Below are 17,092 nucleotides of genomic sequence, written 5' to 3'. Positions count from 1 at the left end.
GCCTATGGAAACATTGCCTTGAGTCGATCAGTTTGCCTTTCTTTTGGCATGGCTGAGTTCGCTAACTCGGTAGCTCGTCGCGTTTGGCTGCTAATACAAATGACTACTCTGGCCGATTCGCTACCACAGTTCACGGCCGGAACTTTCATTTTTGAACAATAAACTCTCCAAGGTGCGGGAGGTGCGATAAGTTTTCCTCCACTGCCCGCGGAGGGAAAGACTGGCAAACAAGAGGAAACCATAAAAGTGGTCGAAAAATGAACTGCGAATTTGATAGAAATTGTTTCCTGTGGGGTCTTGCGAGCGAACACCGGGTGAATCTCTCCACCCGCTCCAAAATATCGTCAGTCTTGGGTGGGTGGGGATCCAATATCGTCAGATGCTTTCGCGATGGAATCCATCTTGAATCGCACTTTCTTTTACAATGCGGCCACCCGGGTTTCTTACGCCTGGATTCGTTGGGAATTTTAAGGAACAACCAAACCAAGAGTGTGGATGGTGGTGCCCTCCATCATCGTCTGTTCCTTGTGGATGTGCGAAGGAAGAAAAGCAGTGATGTTTGTGTGAGCAAATGAAAAAGCAGTAATCCGCTTAGTGTTAATTCGCAATTTATTTAATGAAGTAATTTCGAATGGTGCGGTACGATTATTTCCGAGCTTTGCCGTGGATGATGCTGTGCCGGTGGGACTCCGGTTTGCCACTACTTCTACGAAAACAGCTCGGCTATTCTTGGTGGAGCAATCCGCTCCGGTACTTTTGCTACCTCATCTAGCGGGCAGCAGCGCTTTCGGGGAAAACTTTTCACCGATCTTTTGCGTGTCAGCGAGGAGGAGAAAAAAATACCCAACGATTCAGCTCGAGCCGTTCCCGCGCTGAGGAAGATAATTAATAATGTAACGATGGATTTTCCGACGGAGCCGTCGTTGCTAGCATACCCGGAACCAACAAAGCGCGGCAAAGTTTTTCCAGCCCACCGCTTCGCCGCCGCGGACAACCGAACGCTAACGAAAAACTAATCGGTATTTTTTCCCCCGCCATTCTTTGTCCTCGCCCTCCCTGCGTTCAATCGCGAGCCTCCGATGACCCGCGCCGTGATAAAAATGTTGCAAAATTTGGCTTGACACGGCATAAAAAAATCATCTAGGATTTTCCCGCTTTAGCCGCCCGTGTTCGTTGGCTTGTTTTTCCTTTACCAAAGCAAGAGAAAAAAACACGTCCTGCTCGATTCTCCACCTGGCAATTAGGAGTAATGCACGCGCTCTGCCGGTCGAATAGCACCATTCATTATCCCATTTCATTGCTGCTGGCTTATTATGAAGTTTTAATAACGAATGGGATTAAGGGATTTTGGTGGCCTGCGTTTGGACGAGATAGCTATTAACTTTTTTTCTCTTCAAATATTTTGTGTGATCGCTCGTAAAGATCAGAAACACACAACAACGCGGTTCCGACATCGCACCAGCGGCATTTTTTAACACATTTCCAGCAATTGTCTGAATCGTGTCGAGGAAATGTTTTCGGTAAATAAATGTGTATTGAAAGCACACATTGCAATATTTTATTCGACGCAACAAACCCGAAGCCGAAAATTATCCATCGCCATGTTTTTGATGTTTCCACTAATATCCAGGAATGATAAAAATAGATAAAAACTGAATTTAATTTCAATTGTCATTTACACGTTATTTAAAACCTCAACTAAGCCCTGGCTGAAATCAAATTGGCCTGTGCGGTTGCGGTCTAATCTCCAGCGGACAGCCAGCGTAATGTAATGCTCAAAATTCCGGATTCTCTAATTGACAGATCATTTATGTGTGCCACGTTAGCTAAACCAATAATATCCGCCGGGTATTATGCAGCGATACGACCTCGTTGCGAAGAAACGTTCGTGGAGCGGGTGAACAAACCACACATTTCGTGAATTATTCATATATTACAGGTGTCGCACTTATGAATTTGTCACCGCAGAGCCATTATTCCCTGTCGGTGGAGAACACTACTCTTTGCCCTATTTTGTGTGTGTGTCTGTGTTTCTCTTCATGTTTTTTGTGGTTTCTATATAGCATAGCTTAACACATGCTCACTACACCCCACCGTCTGGTGTGACGGAACATTCCGAAACACAGTAAAATATTTCAATTTACAGATTAGAAAGCTTTTGGCCACACTCTGCCGAGTTTGGTACAACATCACCACCATCAGGCCCTCCCCACACTGGGGTCCTGGTTTTCCATCCTTTAATGTGGTTTGCAGCTGTTGCATACACACACAAACATACTCGTGCGCGCCCCACAATTTCCTATTCCATTCTACCTGTTCCACGTGGGTCGCTTTTTCCAGCTCCAATGGTCGCTTAGAACAGTAGAAAAATACGTCATAATTAAATTCTACCGCGTTCCACCAGGCAACCATTGCTCTTGGCCTGGGAAAAGTCCGCCAGGGTTGGTTTCATCTCTCGCTACTGCACAATAGGGCAGATTGGGATTATTGTTTGCAAGAGAAACTACCGATAATTAATTTGATTTAGCCGACGTATTTAGTTACTAACTAATAAAGGTTCAATTATGTTTGCATGATTGGAAAAGAAAAATTGAAATAATTGTTGACTTAAGGGACATATTTACATTTGTAGCGAATGGTTGGATGATCATAAATTTTTACATTATGTATCTTGTAACCAGTCGTGCGTTTACACTCCTGGGTTAAGCAGGAAAAAATAATTAATTTTCGTCTTATTTATATATTTTTTTGACAAATTCGTACCGATTACTTTTTACCTGCAATCAATAAGTTTTGTGCCGGACTGATGTTTGATTTTATCAATTTTGTATATCAATTGTAATTAATTAAACAATGAAAAAATAATGTAATTATACTGCCCACATTTGAGATTAAATAAAAAATGTTTGAAATACTTGATTTGACACGTACTTTGGATTAGAACGAATAACGAATTCAAACGTTTTCAAATGTATGGCAGCATCTAACAGGATATGTCGAAAAGACATGTGAGATAGATGAAACTAGTAACATGTGCTTATGCTTACAATATTCCAAAACCTTGTTGTTTTATTGCAAATACATGCTTGTTTCCAATTGATTGACTATAAAACATTTTCTTCCTACCGGTATATAAATTCAGTTCCGTATATAAATCTTGTGACCTTGGGCCTCGGTAGCTTGAGACAACCGTGCACTAAATCCGCCACTGGTTGTAACCCAATAAATAAATGTTTTTAATCTGCCTTTTGTCCGAGAAGCTGTACCACTGTGCAGTGATGACGACAAATGACGCCCAGCAGATGGTGCTCGACGTACGTTTTGTTGCTTCACCGGAAGCATTCAAATCACAAGGTTTCACTGCACTGACGGACATTTTTCGGGAGCAGGACCTCTAATACAGGCAGCGACAGCAGCACACACAGTGGTGGCCGTTGGCCAAAATGGGGCAAACATGTGGACGTAACGCGATGACTTCGTCCGGCTGGTCGGCCTGCTTTCGGCACCTAGCGGTTTCATTTCATACGGAAGGTGAAAACGGAACGACATTAATTAATAGGAGCAAAAATCACAGGACGCGTTTTACGACCACTATAAGGGGGAAGTGTGTGGAGTTGTGTGGGTCGGTCCTTTCTTTATCCCAGCAGTCTAATGAAACCGGTGAATAATTAATCACTAAATTTAACACCGGTCAGCAGGTGTCCGCTGGCAGCAAGTAGCGGGGAGGGAAAAGTGGGAAAAAATTGGAATTGTTACCGGTGACCTCTTTCCTGAGTTCGGAGCGTTCGACAAGCACACTCACAGTCCCCACAGCCATCCAGGTGGAACCATACGACCGCTTCAGGCTAACGCCATAGTGCATACCTAGCCCGAGATTTGCCCTGGTTTAACGTAAGACTTTATGAAATTTTTTTTTTTTCAATAAATCTCTACTCAACCAAACGCTTACGGACGACCGGTCGATTGATTGGCACTCTTGGCGGACGGGATAAGTGAATTCCGTATCGATGTCAATTATTAATTAGCATCACACATGTTGCCGCTACTGCGCGCAGGAGTTGCCAATAATAGTTGATTAATGTTGCGGTTGCATGGCCCTCGCTCTGAAAGTGGTTCAACACGCTTGTGGTTCACTAAATGCCACACACCGGGCGGATGAAGGGTGGAGGGGATGTGCAGGGGGATGGGGCATATTTTTACGTCATAAATTTTATCGATTTTGCAGAGCGAAAAGTTAGTGAAAACCCCGTTCTACGAACATACGATTCACATCAGGCACATATTTGATTTGAAAATAATTAAACCACCAACAGCTGTACCGTCGAGCATATGTAATTAAAATCGAAATTGATGTTAAGATCACCTTAAAAGTGGTTTATTTCACTGCGCAAACAAGCCTTTAAATTGACTAACGAATATTTCCAACTGGAAATGTCGTGGTTGGAAGGATGAACTTTACAATTTTTTAAAATGATCCATATGTTTTCCTATTATACAATACAGGCGAATTGTGATATTTCTATATAAAGTAATTTTTGGTAATTGCATGTACGATGTCCCAAAAGTGTGAAACATCGTAGAATTCAGTGTTTGCAAATTAGCTAATGCAACGGCATCGGAAATTGGCCAATACTACCTAGTTACAGTCTATTACATAAAAAAAATTTTAATGTAAAGAAAAATGTGTAAAATTCTACAAAATCTCCAAATGTTGTGAAGTTATTTGATTACTTTCACTTTTAAATTTAAATCACAATTGATTAAATTGAATTCACTTTCGCTATTGTGCAACGGAGAGTAACGAACAAGACATGTTCAACTAATGTAACAAAAAATAAACAAATCGCCACTTTAACACAAGATTTCCAGAACGTACCCGAAAGAAGTCAGTGCATGCAAGGTTCGGTTTTTCCGAAAGGAATTATCCTGCCGAACGCGAATTGACGGAAAGAATTTCTGAGCTCCAATAACAATAAAAACCAACGTCTAATAAGAGGATTTAAAAAAAGTGGTTTTCAACAAATAATAATTCAATCAATCAATTTTAAAGTAATAGTTTATCACTTTTGAAAGCTCTTTTGTAAAGCTTCTCAACTGGGCCATTAATGTTTATAAAACCCAATGTACGTCCAATGAATGACACAACCTGTGACAGTTGACATTTTAAATGGTATCTTTCACTTTGCCATAGCAAAGTTCTACTTTCATTTAATTACGATTTTCCTATTGTCTCCCAGATATGATTGAATGGGCGTTCGTCCTTTCACAAATCCAAAGTTTATTGATTGGGTGGCCGGCCAGCAACCTCGATTGACAATAGGCCCTTTCTAACAATAGAAAAGCAAACGCAGTGAAAATGGTCAGTTGAGCTACATTCTAATGAACGTGGTCACCGCAACGAACCGGCCGGTTACAATCTCGAACCCGTGCACTTCCGTACGATCCTGCCGTGGCCACCCGGTTTCCCGAAAGCACATTACATTCGCCCTCGCTTATACGAACTTCCTAACGAATGCACTCTCTTCTTCCGCTCTTCTCCTACTTCCAGTCACCACCGAAGGGAGCCACAATCCCGTACCGGCCCAAGCCACAGGTGAACGGCCCGGTCATAGTGGCCAACGGCCAGGCGTACACCATCCAGGGTAACTACGCCGTTCCAGCGCAAGAGGTATGTATGCAGCCGCGCTTTCCTTTACGTTCCGAGCGGGGTGGATTTGTTTGTGGGAGAAACGGAGAGAAAAAAAAATCGCATCTCGACACTCTGTCTGCACTTGTTCTAAGAGTCCTTGCTAAAAAAAAACAAGGCTCCACATTTCCCACCCCCAAATACCGTTTCATACCGGGAGGGACCTCTTACCCCCCGCGGGTCCGCCTTTCGGTGGGGAAATATAATTTTCCTTAGATATTTAGCCCTATATCCAAACTGTATCGAAATTTAGTACCGCTACATACAACAAACCGCTACTTCTATTGTGTTACCGTTTCGTTCTGTTTTGTTTTGTTTGTTTTTGCTATCAGTTTGATGCCGCCTACGCCTGCTTTTACGGGCTCCTCATGGCCTGCTTTTCCATCTTTTCAACTGTACCGATTAGTCACCGCTAATGAAATCACTTGAGGCGTTCGTTCAAGCTGCATTTGCAAACAATAATACATACACATATTTTACTCTTACTCAAGTACCCTCTGTTGTGTTTTGTACGTGTCTCCGTTGTGCTGACTTGTTTTTACTTCTTTAATTTTGCTCTTCAAGGCTACCGATATGAAACGAAACTCATCCTTACACCCATTGACCACACTCCCCAACACACCCTCGTTGTCCAAGTGTCCCCGAAATTCCGATGGTGTTACACGTTTCGAATGCTTCCCTTCCGTAACTCCGTATTACAGTATCTTTTTTCTGTGTGTTTGTGTCATCTTGTATGTCCGTTTTAACTCTCGCCCAGTTTTATCTCTATACTTTTTCGTTTTTAATATTAACTATCCGCACAATTCTCGGCGGGAGCGCAAATGTTGCTCTGAAATGATGTTTTTTTAAATAAAATAATTCTGCGTCACATCGCTCTAAAATACGCAGCGAATACGAAGTCCCACACTCGCTCAAATCTCTCCTCCCGATCAACCGATCCTTAATGGCGCACCACGTCCGCTATGTCGTTCTACCGTATTTTTTGTATCTCTCTATCTCTTTCTCTGTCTATCTTTCTCTCTCTCTCTCTCTCTCTTTCTCCGTCGCTACATAACTATCTCATACAATCGTTCGTTTAGACCTGCACAGTATTTCCACTAGCCATTTCCGGTGGCTTGCATGCGGGCATCTCCGGTTTAGCCGATCCATTACTAAAAGGAACACATCTACAGGGAGCGATACCTCCACATCATCTACAACCGATACCTGATGTGAGTTTAATCGTTTTTGATTGGTGCTGAGTTTGCCTGGCAGTAACTTTCCAACTACCCACGCAAAGCCGCCCACTCCCGTCCCCCCAAGCCTTCCCACCGCGGAAACACTCCTTCTGTTTTTCCACCCGTCCAACCGCGGTCCAAGTTTCCATGCCCCAGGATAACACTTCCCCGTGGAATGATGGCTTAGAGCAGAGTAAACACCCCCACCCCCTTTGTTATACGAATGTCCCCCTTAGAAATTAATCCGCTGCAATCATCCCTTCGAGATCAACCCTTGCGAGTTCCTTGCCACGATCCCCAATGGTGTAACGAAATCATAAATCCGAAGCTGATGCTCCCTGTATACTTGCGCTTTTCCGAATGACATCCTTCCACCTTCCTGTGTCTGTGTGTGTACATACTTCCCGAGGCGATGTTCTGGTGCGGCAGTGGGGCTTTTTAGAGCGAGAGAAAAAGAAAGTTTCCCTTTAAAACAAACATCTCTCTACATTAACCACTCATCTAAAGCTGGTGTGGCTTCAATTCCCAAAAAAAGAAACGAAAGCCAAAGGCTTATGGTAAAAGTTGGTGTTGCAACAAAGTTCCACATATCGTGTGTACATTTTCTCCTGTCGTCATTTCATCTAACTACTAGAGTTAGATTAGCAGTAGCTTACCCCACCCCCATCCCGTTTGTCTTCCGAGGCTCGAAATCAAATCCTGAGAATCCTGCAAAAGTCCATCAACTAACAACCCTTCGCAAGAACGTTCGGAAAATGCGCCCCCACCCCAAGTGGAAAACAGATCGTGTCCCTTGGCTCCACCCAACTCGCATCCATGTCGCGGAAACGCGGGGAATGCTCCTTTTTGTACATTGTGTCCTTTTTAGTAATGTGTAGCTGTTGCTTAACCATGAACCCCAACCATCCAACATTGGCATGCTCTTACATAGAGTTTTACACCGGTTTTTATGGTATTTTGTAGAAGATTGTATTTATGAAATGTATTTCATGTATCACTATTGTTGCAATATTTGTTTTGAAAACTGTATGTAATAGTAAAGGCTTGGGAAGGACAGAGAAATCAAAACCGATGTTTATAGTCGATAAGTCCTAAGCGTTCGTGTCAACATATTGTAAAATCCCTTTCCATTTTTTAGTGCATAATTTAATTTAAGGTAGTTTTACACTAACGCCAACGAATCTCTCCAGTGAGTAATTATACAATCAAAGGAAAAAGTACAGTATGTTCCATAAAAAAATGCGAAAGTTTACAATGCTTTTTTCCGGGTAGCTTTGAACATTATTTTTACCGTGTAATCATCTGGTAGTATACTTTGACAAGATGTCATCAAAACAGTGGTTATCAAGTAAAAAAGTGGAGAAAAATGTTCGCATAGGAGATAGTAACTAGTTTACTCCTCGCCCAAAAGCACGTAAAATAAATTGTACCGATTGCGGGATGTCATCTGGCTATTGTTTATCGTATCCAACGATCACTCCTTGATCAAACGCTCGGATCAAACAATTACGGCTACGGAGTTCTCGAAACGTTTGGAGTCAACATTAAAATAAAAGAATACCGTCATCGTATTCTCTGATGAAAAAATGTTCATCGTCGATCCTGTAGAGACAGGTTTTTATCTCCGAAGAAGATTGAGGATGTTCCAGAGAACCTGAAAATCAAGTTTACAACCAAACATTCGACCGGAGTCGTAGATTTTAGATAGTTGCACCCAATAGCTTGAAAATGGCTCCAGCATTTATCGAAACTGGATTAAAATTTAATACTAAGGTTAATATGAACATTCTGAAGGACCACGGTCTGCCTTAGAGGAAAACCTACTTTGGAGCACAAAATCACGTCATTTTCTAATAGTACAAGGCATCGTGACGAACCTAAAAAAGGACGCAAGCGTGGCTTAAGAAAAACATGGAATTTTGGGCAATTACATTTGACCTCCCAACAGCCTGGAAATGAATCCTTTGGATTGAACAATATGGACATATGAACCTGTGTACTTGTGAACGTTCACGCCCCATTGTAGGATCCCTGACAACTTTAAATAACTCATTGTTGCATTGTTGCACTCCATTCAAAAGGTATGCTGCAAAGGAAGGTGATCGAGAAAAATGGTGGACCTATTTAGTAATCTAATCATTAAAGGCTCAAAAAACGATTCTCTAACTAAAATTATAATTTCTTTTCACATTTTCAATGAAAAAACAAAATTGAATCTAAGGTATCGATTTTCGCATTTTTTTTTATGGAACATACTGTTATTGGATTATAATTATTGTGCGACGATGTTTGTTTTGCAAACGCGATTGATCGCAACACATCCGTTCAAAATCCATTTAAACAATCCACTATGATACGATGTTTACCGACACAAGTGAAGCTAATTTTCCTCGCGCCAGTTTTTGAGCGTTTGTTCCGGTGTTTCCATATCGCTCATTTGCGGTATTTTGGGTAGACATAAGCCTCGCTTGGTTATAAAACAACTCAGCATATTGCCATTGTCCTCATTTCGTATCCCTAGCATGATTGCTACAGCTGTACAGCTGAGGCTATCTATCAAAGCCTCATGCTAATTGGTGGAACCAAGTGGAAATCCTCAAATTTGTTGAGCAGATGAGTTAGTAAACATTCGTGTTGGATATAAACTTAGATACTCTAATTCAATCCCGTTCGTTTGCTTTTGTATGCATGTTATTGAGGTTAATTGAACCTGTTTTCAAATGGCAAACAGTGTTACGGAAATCATCAAATTGATTTTCCGCCTCTTGTTATGTAGTTGGCAATTTTATCGGAGCATGTTGGTTGCTGGTAGTTTTCCTCTGTATATACGATAACAAAGTATAGGTACTATATTTTTATTATTTTCGAAACATTTTTCCCATGTAAAGGGAATAACCCATTAGCACAGAACTAAAGTTAACTATTTTTAATCATTTGATCCAGATGGCTTATTACTTATAGTGTAGTGTGTCCACCATTGGATCGCTGACTAATGTCTTTTCCTTTTTCTCAAATTCTCTTTTTCTTTCCCCCTTCTTCTTCTTCTTCTTCTTCTTTGTAGGTGTCGGGAATCGCCAAGAATCCACTCGCCGGACTGGCCGCCCTTGGACTGGCTGGCGCGATTCCCTCCAACACCGGTGGACTCAACCCAACTGGTAAGTATTTACCCGTTTCGCACAGCTTGGAGCGGAACCGACTTTCCGATCGACCGCGCTCCGTCCGCGTACCCGAACCTCCAACAGCAGCCCGTCAGCACTAAACCTAATGCCCTCCAATATATACCCCACGCAGCTCTCGCCGCATTGGCCGGTTCTCAACTGCGAACCAACAACAACCGCAACGTAGCCCCAGTTCAATCGCAATCCCATGAAATGACCGTGCCAAACGACCTGATAGGCTGCATCATCGGCAAGGGCGGCACCAAGATCGCCGAGATCCGCCAGATCTCCGGCGCCATGATACGCATTTCCAACTGCGAGGAGCGCGACAGCGGCAACACGGACCGGACGATCACGATCACCGGCAATCCGGACTCGGTGGCGCTCGCCCAGTATCTGATCAACATGAGGTAGGTGGCCCGCTCTCGATTCGATTTGTGCGCTATGTTTACTCGTTTTATACTCTTTACGCATATATCTTCCGAATATATACAAGTATTTGCGGGTTCTACTCGATGATTTCCGGCGGGGATGCAAACACATCTTCTCCATCGAAAGCCCTTGACCCCGGATCGGGTCGGAGAGCATTAGAAACCTTACCACGGGACCATTTTCGCTTCGGTCCGTGTTTTTGGTTGCAACTAAACACTACGAACTATCACTAAGTTTCTTCGCTACGATTCTCTTCCCCGCTCTTTCTTGTGTGTGTTTTGTTACTTACATCGTGTTAACGAACACTCCCGTCGGTCTGAGATCCCTCCGCGATAGACACCCCGTTGCCTCTGTCCACCTCCGACGGCTCTCTAGGAAACATGTTGCTACACGTCCTCTTTACAACTTTAGGATACAGTTGAAGGATCCCTTGGTTTCGCCTCGTTCGTTTCGATTATTTTCCCATGCTATCCTGTCCCTTTGGGTTTTTGATTTGATTGTTTAACGTTTGCCACGAATGTAAAGACGACGTACGACGACTTCTCATCACCACCACCACCACCACCACCACTACAACCACCCCGCCATACTCTTATTACCATATGTGTTACTCCATTAACCGACGCGAAACACTCTTGTCCTTCTCCCAGAACCTTGAAGCAACCTATCACTTCCTTCCGATTAAGATCGATCCATCAGAAGGCGCGCGCGTTTGTGTGTGTGTGTATGTGTGAGCGCGCGCGTTTGACATCCCTTTTCCTTATGACCGCTGCTGCTGCTGCTGCTGTTGTTGCCGTTGCTGCTGCTGCTGCTGCTGCTGGAAATCATCCTTCCTCCGTCCGTGATTTGTGTCCATTTCCTTGGTGATACATCTTGTATTAGGTTGCGTGTGCTTTAGTTTTTTGGTTGTTCCCGTTCTAACCTCCGGTGGTGTACAGCACTGGTTTTGGTTGACTACCCTCCTCCATTCGTTTCCTGCCTGCCTGTGAGACACATCGCGCTGTTTGTGATGTCCCACCTTGTCCGCCCACCTGTCCGCCCACCATCCATCCGTCCGTCCGTCCGAGCCCCATTACCGCGAGAGAGAAAGTCTGCACACACATACACACATACACACACCAAACCTGTACGTCCCCTGATCCGAAACCGCAATCCTGGCCGCCGTCTACAACCCTCCAGCGAATGCTTCAGCCCTTTGTTTTCCAATCCAAATTGGGAACGACACCCACCACGTCCACCGCCATTATCCGGTTTTCCCATCATCATTATTACCACCCAAGCACCTTTACTAACTTTAACTTGCCGTTGCCCTCGTCCCCCCCCCCCGGCGCCCTCGATCGTTCCACGCGAATGGAAATCTATGGCTAAAGGTGGTGGAAAAAGGCTTCATTAGTGAAGCTGGGGCCGGTATTGGGAATGAAGATTGATGGAAAAGTGTCATTTACGGTTAGTGAAAAATATGTGCTCGCGCAATTTTTTGAGGCCGGCAGAAAAAGGCTACTTTTTATGGCAATTTCATTTGAACACGGTATATATTTTTTACAAAACGTTTTGATGGGAAATAAATACGTTTATGCTGTTTAGCAAGCAACATCCTGGCGATTGTCCATACAGATTTAAAAGAGAAAATCTAAAATTGAAGAACAAAAACAATATCAAGGCCTTTTGATTTGGAAAAGCTTGAAACTTCAGAAAACAAATTTGAAAAAAAAATATATATATAACTTCAGAATTAAATTTTTCGCTCTAAGTATGTAATCAGGTTTTAAAATATGTACTTGATTTATTTTGTTCATGGTATCTCTACAGTTCATAAATCAAGATTAATAAAAGCCACAGTAGCATAAACAATCAATTCAATAAATTTAATTAAAGTAAGAAGAACAGCTAACAAATAAACTAAAACAAAACAGGATGCAATTATGGAGATGAATACAGAATTACATTTGAAAAAAAGTTCTAAGAACTATAATTAACACCTAATGGCGTGGGTTTAATAATTTCTATCAACGTTTAACATCATTCGCTATTACGTATTACGCACTTTAACACGTTCCGTACCAAGCGTTTTAGCACAATTTTTAGTACAATTATTCAAATTACAATTTGTTTATAATATTTGTTAAACCGATTGTTTTCGAAGGCCAAGCAAAAACTTAGCTTCCCAAAAATTTATATAAAATATTATAATAATTTTTATGTTGCATTTTCATTTATTTATGGGTCGAAAACTTTTTTGTACTAAAACTGCTGTCACCCATATTTGGGTGACGCGGTACGGAACGTGTTAATATCGCGTAAATGTGAAGCATACCTTTTTTCACGATTTAATTGCAAAATGACAGTGAATGTAGAGCATTGGTTTGATTCCATTTTGAAAGGAAACAATCAATCGAAAGCTTGTCGTTGTTTACAGCTTTGTTTTGGCTTGAAGCCCTGTTATGCGCATGGAGGTTATTGATATTTCGATTTCAATAGAAACAATAATTAATAAACCGGCGCCATACATCCACCCCCCTGCAGGTGGTGAAATATGTGTGCCATTTTTGATGTTTTCGTTTGCCAGCTTCACAACCGTTCGCATCGTATGCATATTGCATATTACAATTAACGCCTTATGCCTTATACTCTCCGCATATTGTTGAGCAATAATGGTTGCCATCAATAATGAACGGTTTCATTATTCCCGGCTTTCCTCGCAGCTGCGCCAGGATTGGTGGAAAACTGGGTTGAAACATTTAATATCGTCCATCGTGAATCTCATTTCGCCCGCCCCCCCCCCCCCCCCCCTCCCAAAAGCAGTCGAGCCACACGATCCGAGAAGCTGTGTAAAATTGGTATTCATGAGTGTGTTCTTGTGGTTCCCGTGTATTATTGTTGTAAAATAACTGCTAACCTATTCGTCCTTCCCATTTCCACTTCATGGTGAATTTCCTAAAATCTGAATAATTTCCACCACGTGACGTCGGTGATTGGTGGTAAAGTTCGTGTCCTTCCCATTCCGATCTCGGACTCCTCCCTTGGGCCAACACACACATATTATCGGGGAGCCCCACGATTTTCCTTTCCCCCCCTCACACACACACTCATACACCGGTTTGCTGAATGCCGTATCCGTCCGCCTCCCACTTCCCGATGGTATGTTGTTCCGCTGAATGTTACTAACCTCCGTGCGAGACCGTGTGTAAAGCCGTGCCGTCAACGTTCATCCACTGTAATGTTGTGTAAAACAATGTACTAAACTCATGCCACCGGTGAATTTCCCCCAACCAAACCATCCACGAGGAAAAAAAAAAGAAAACCAAACCAAAACCGAGTGCACGTGTCCTGGCCTTCCTTTACACTACACCATTTTGTTCTCAGTCGCCTTACCTGCCTGTCTCTGTCTCTTTTTTCTCTTTTATACCTTCTAACCCCCCCCGCACACACACACACACACACGCACACTCAAAACGAACCACCACCAACCCACCCCCTCTTAAACATACCCCTTTTCACTCTCTGTTTCCGTGTTTCTGCAAATGCTACTCAACGATCCTTCCGTCCGTCCGTCCGTCCGTCCGCCCGCCCGCCTATGAATATCCTTTACACGAATCTCTCTCTCTCTCTCTTTCTACTCTTTCTCTCTCACTCTCTCTCTCTATCTCTCTCTTCTCAAACCTAACAAACTTCCTCCTTATCCTCCCACAGCGTCGAACTTCAGAAGGCGAATTTAGGCGACGAAGCCGGCGCGGCAGCGGCCGCCGCCACGGCGCAGGTGGGCGGCGCGCAGCCGGCCACGGCCGGTATCGTGCCGCCGTCGGCGGCGGCCACGGTGGCGGCGGCAGCTTCGGCAGCCGCGGCGGCCGCCGCCAACTCGGGCGTGCCCGGGGCGGGCGCGACCGGGACGAGCGCGGTCGCTGCTGCCGCTGCCGCCGCCGCCGCGGCCTCGAACCCGCTGGCCTCGGCCATCCCGCTGGCACAGCTACTGTCCAAGCCGGGGACGCTGAATGCGCTCAGCAGCCTGTCCGCCCTCGGCAGTCTGACCGATCTGCTCGGCAATCTGTCCAGCGGGGCCGCGGCAGTCGCGCCGATCCAGACGACCGGCGTCAATCGGCCCAAGACGACGCGTATGCGCTCGCCGAACGCCAACAACACCATTAACGGCGACAGCAGTAAGAAGAGCGAGCGCAACAAGTTCAACCCGTACTAAGCGGGTGTGTTCGTGGGGACGACCCCGGGGGCAGGGCAGACCCAACCCGGCAGCGGGCTGGAAAGGAAAGGGCACTCTGAGGTCACTCAACGGTGGGTGAAAATGCGAAGAGGAAAGAAGAAACAGACACATGATTGAGAACACAAGTGTGTGAAACAGCAAGTAGACAAGTAAGACAGTTAAGGCAGAGGAGTATAGCGGAAGGAGGTGGGTCGCACACCACCCGAGATTTTTCCAGCAGTGACACCCAACACCCACCACCGAGATTCGAGTGCACGTGACAAAACCGCACCGGAAGCCTCGCGTGTGTGTGCGTGTGTTACAATATTCAAACTGTACACTTTATAAACCGGAAGGATTTATTTTAATTTTCATTTTCTAATTAAGTTTTAAGAAACCGTGCAGGGAATGACACCAACGTGTGAGGTCAGAAAGAAAAGGTCATCCAAAGGAATGGGGACGCAAAAAACGCGACATACGAATTATTCGGATCCTACGTTTTTATTCACCGGAAATAAATCGTACACCCTCGAAATAGCGCTCCGGACATCCGGGATCGGGTATCCCGTACATTTTTTTTCTGTTTCGATAAGGAAAAGGTCCAAGCTACCACAATTTCTTCCACCATTTTTAATTGTGGTCCACGCCGATGTTGGCCAACATCCAGCGTCGCTATCGCGATGGGCTTTACCAACTGCTTCGAACCTTCCTCCGGCCTGCCATAAATAGGATAGCGAAAGGAGAAAAACTCTTGCGGACGGGGGGGGGGGGGGGGGGGGGGGGGGGTAAGGTGGAAAACTCCAGCCGGAAATAGAACTTAATTGTGCAGACATGCGAACGTCGCTAGCACTTAGATGCCGATCAGGCTGACGACGATGATGATGATGACGATGAAGGGGGTTTTATTTTTAAACATTTATTCGATAAGGATTTTAAAGAAACTTTCTCCTACCAATACTCTCTCGCAGTTGGCTGCGCAGGATCTTTACGTCTTTTTTAAGTATGTTCGGTTTGGTTCTCGCTTCCAATTCGGTTCCGCGCTGGTTTTTCCGATTCGTCCTGTCCTGTGTAGTGTTTATATTTTCGTCGCAAAAGAAAAAAACTCGGGAACGCACGGTCGCACCCTTGCGCCATTTTATGCGCTCCTTTTCCTGCGAGCACAGTACGTGCAGATAGATCATACACACACACACCAGACATATCGTTGACTCGGAACGGTGCAGGTTCTCTGCTGCCGTTGGCAACACGGGAACATACGCGGGAAAAACTAACAAGAAATGGTAGCGCAAGGATGGAACCCGCTCTCGCGTGCTTTGAAGGTGAGAAAACGCAAGCGAAGGAACGAAAAAAAAACACCATCACGCGACAATGTGCGGATAGGAATAGAACCGAGACGGCCGTCTACAGACCCAGGGTTCTGGGTTCTACTGGGCCAGGCTGGGTGGAGCTGTGACTTTGGATGGATTAATTTTAAACCATCTGCAAACTTGCTATCGTGCGCTTTTTTTTCATCGTTTATTTGCCATAGATGCAGCATCGCCGCAAAAGGCTTAAAATAGTATCCGCGGAGCATCCTCCAAATACTCCTTTTTGAGCTGAGATTTGGCTGACTGGCTGGCTGGCGGTAGGTAAAGGATTTTCCGACTGGGGGAGGAGGAGGGCGCACCCTTGTTTTAATCCGAACGGGAAATCTCCCGAGGAAGGCACACGGCTGGCTGGGAGGACACACACACACACACACACACACACAGTTTTGTGCGTGCGCGCTCGGGGTTTTCCATCTCGAAGATCTCGGATGTATAAGTACATAGATAGATAGAGCATAGAAGATAGAAGAAGGTTAGGTTGTACGGTTTCAGTACCAGCTCTCTATCTCTTTTTTCGCTTTACGACTAGCATCAAGTCGCTCTCTCACTCTTTCTCTCTCTCTCTAGTTCGCCAACATCCTCGTCGTACTATCTTGCAATACCTTTCGGGAGGCAAAATGGGTGGGGGGGGGGGGAAGGAACCTAAAATCTGCATTAACTGCGGCGCAACCGGGCAATGCAATCTCCCTCTGCAGCGCGACGAAATGATTCGAATTTTAATTTCAGATTACCCGCTATTTTTAAGTGGTGTGTTAGTTCTGCGTTAGTTACCCTTTCGTGCGGTAGCGTCGACAGAGGGACGGTGCGCCATTCGGGTGCAACCGGCGCGTCAGAAGCAATCAGTCAGTCTGTCAGATGCAGAAGACGGTGCGCCAAAGCTACAATGACGATGCCTCGGCAGAATGGGACGAGGTTCTCGGGTTCTCGATTTTATTCACTCTTGAATTAGACTCTTGCAGCGACAACCGTTTTTTGGCGCTTCTTGGGGTCCGTTTTGTTTGTTTTTTTCCTCCCTCTTGGAACCGACGTTCCTGTGCTGG

The 17,092-nt window shown here is 44.6% G+C and overlaps 1 protein-coding gene across 1 annotated transcript in view; it reads left to right on the top strand.

Moving 5' to 3' along the window:
- LOC131282601 (poly(rC)-binding protein 3) overlaps positions 1–14,688 on the top strand; it is a 58,395-nt gene extending 43,707 nt beyond the window's left edge. Inside the window, exons 7-11 of the mRNA XM_058312107.1 lie at positions 5,549–5,668; positions 6,766–6,897; positions 9,965–10,058; positions 10,195–10,471; positions 14,184–14,688. Of these exons, the coding sequence (XP_058168090.1) occupies positions 5,549–5,668; positions 6,766–6,897; positions 9,965–10,058; positions 10,195–10,471; positions 14,184–14,685 (1,125 nt within the window). The 3' untranslated portion in view covers positions 14,686–14,688. The remainder of the gene's footprint in view (positions 1–5,548; positions 5,669–6,765; positions 6,898–9,964; positions 10,059–10,194; positions 10,472–14,183) is intronic.
- Positions 14,689–17,092: the final 2,404 nt, after the last annotated feature.

Source organism: Anopheles ziemanni, chromosome 2 (assembly GCF_943734765.1).
Source record: "Anopheles ziemanni chromosome 2, idAnoZiCoDA_A2_x.2, whole genome shotgun sequence".
NCBI classification, from domain to species: Eukaryota; Metazoa; Arthropoda; class Insecta; order Diptera; family Culicidae; genus Anopheles; species Anopheles ziemanni.
Note: the sequence above shows the minus strand (reverse complement) of the source record. Positions and strands in the feature narration are given on the sequence as shown.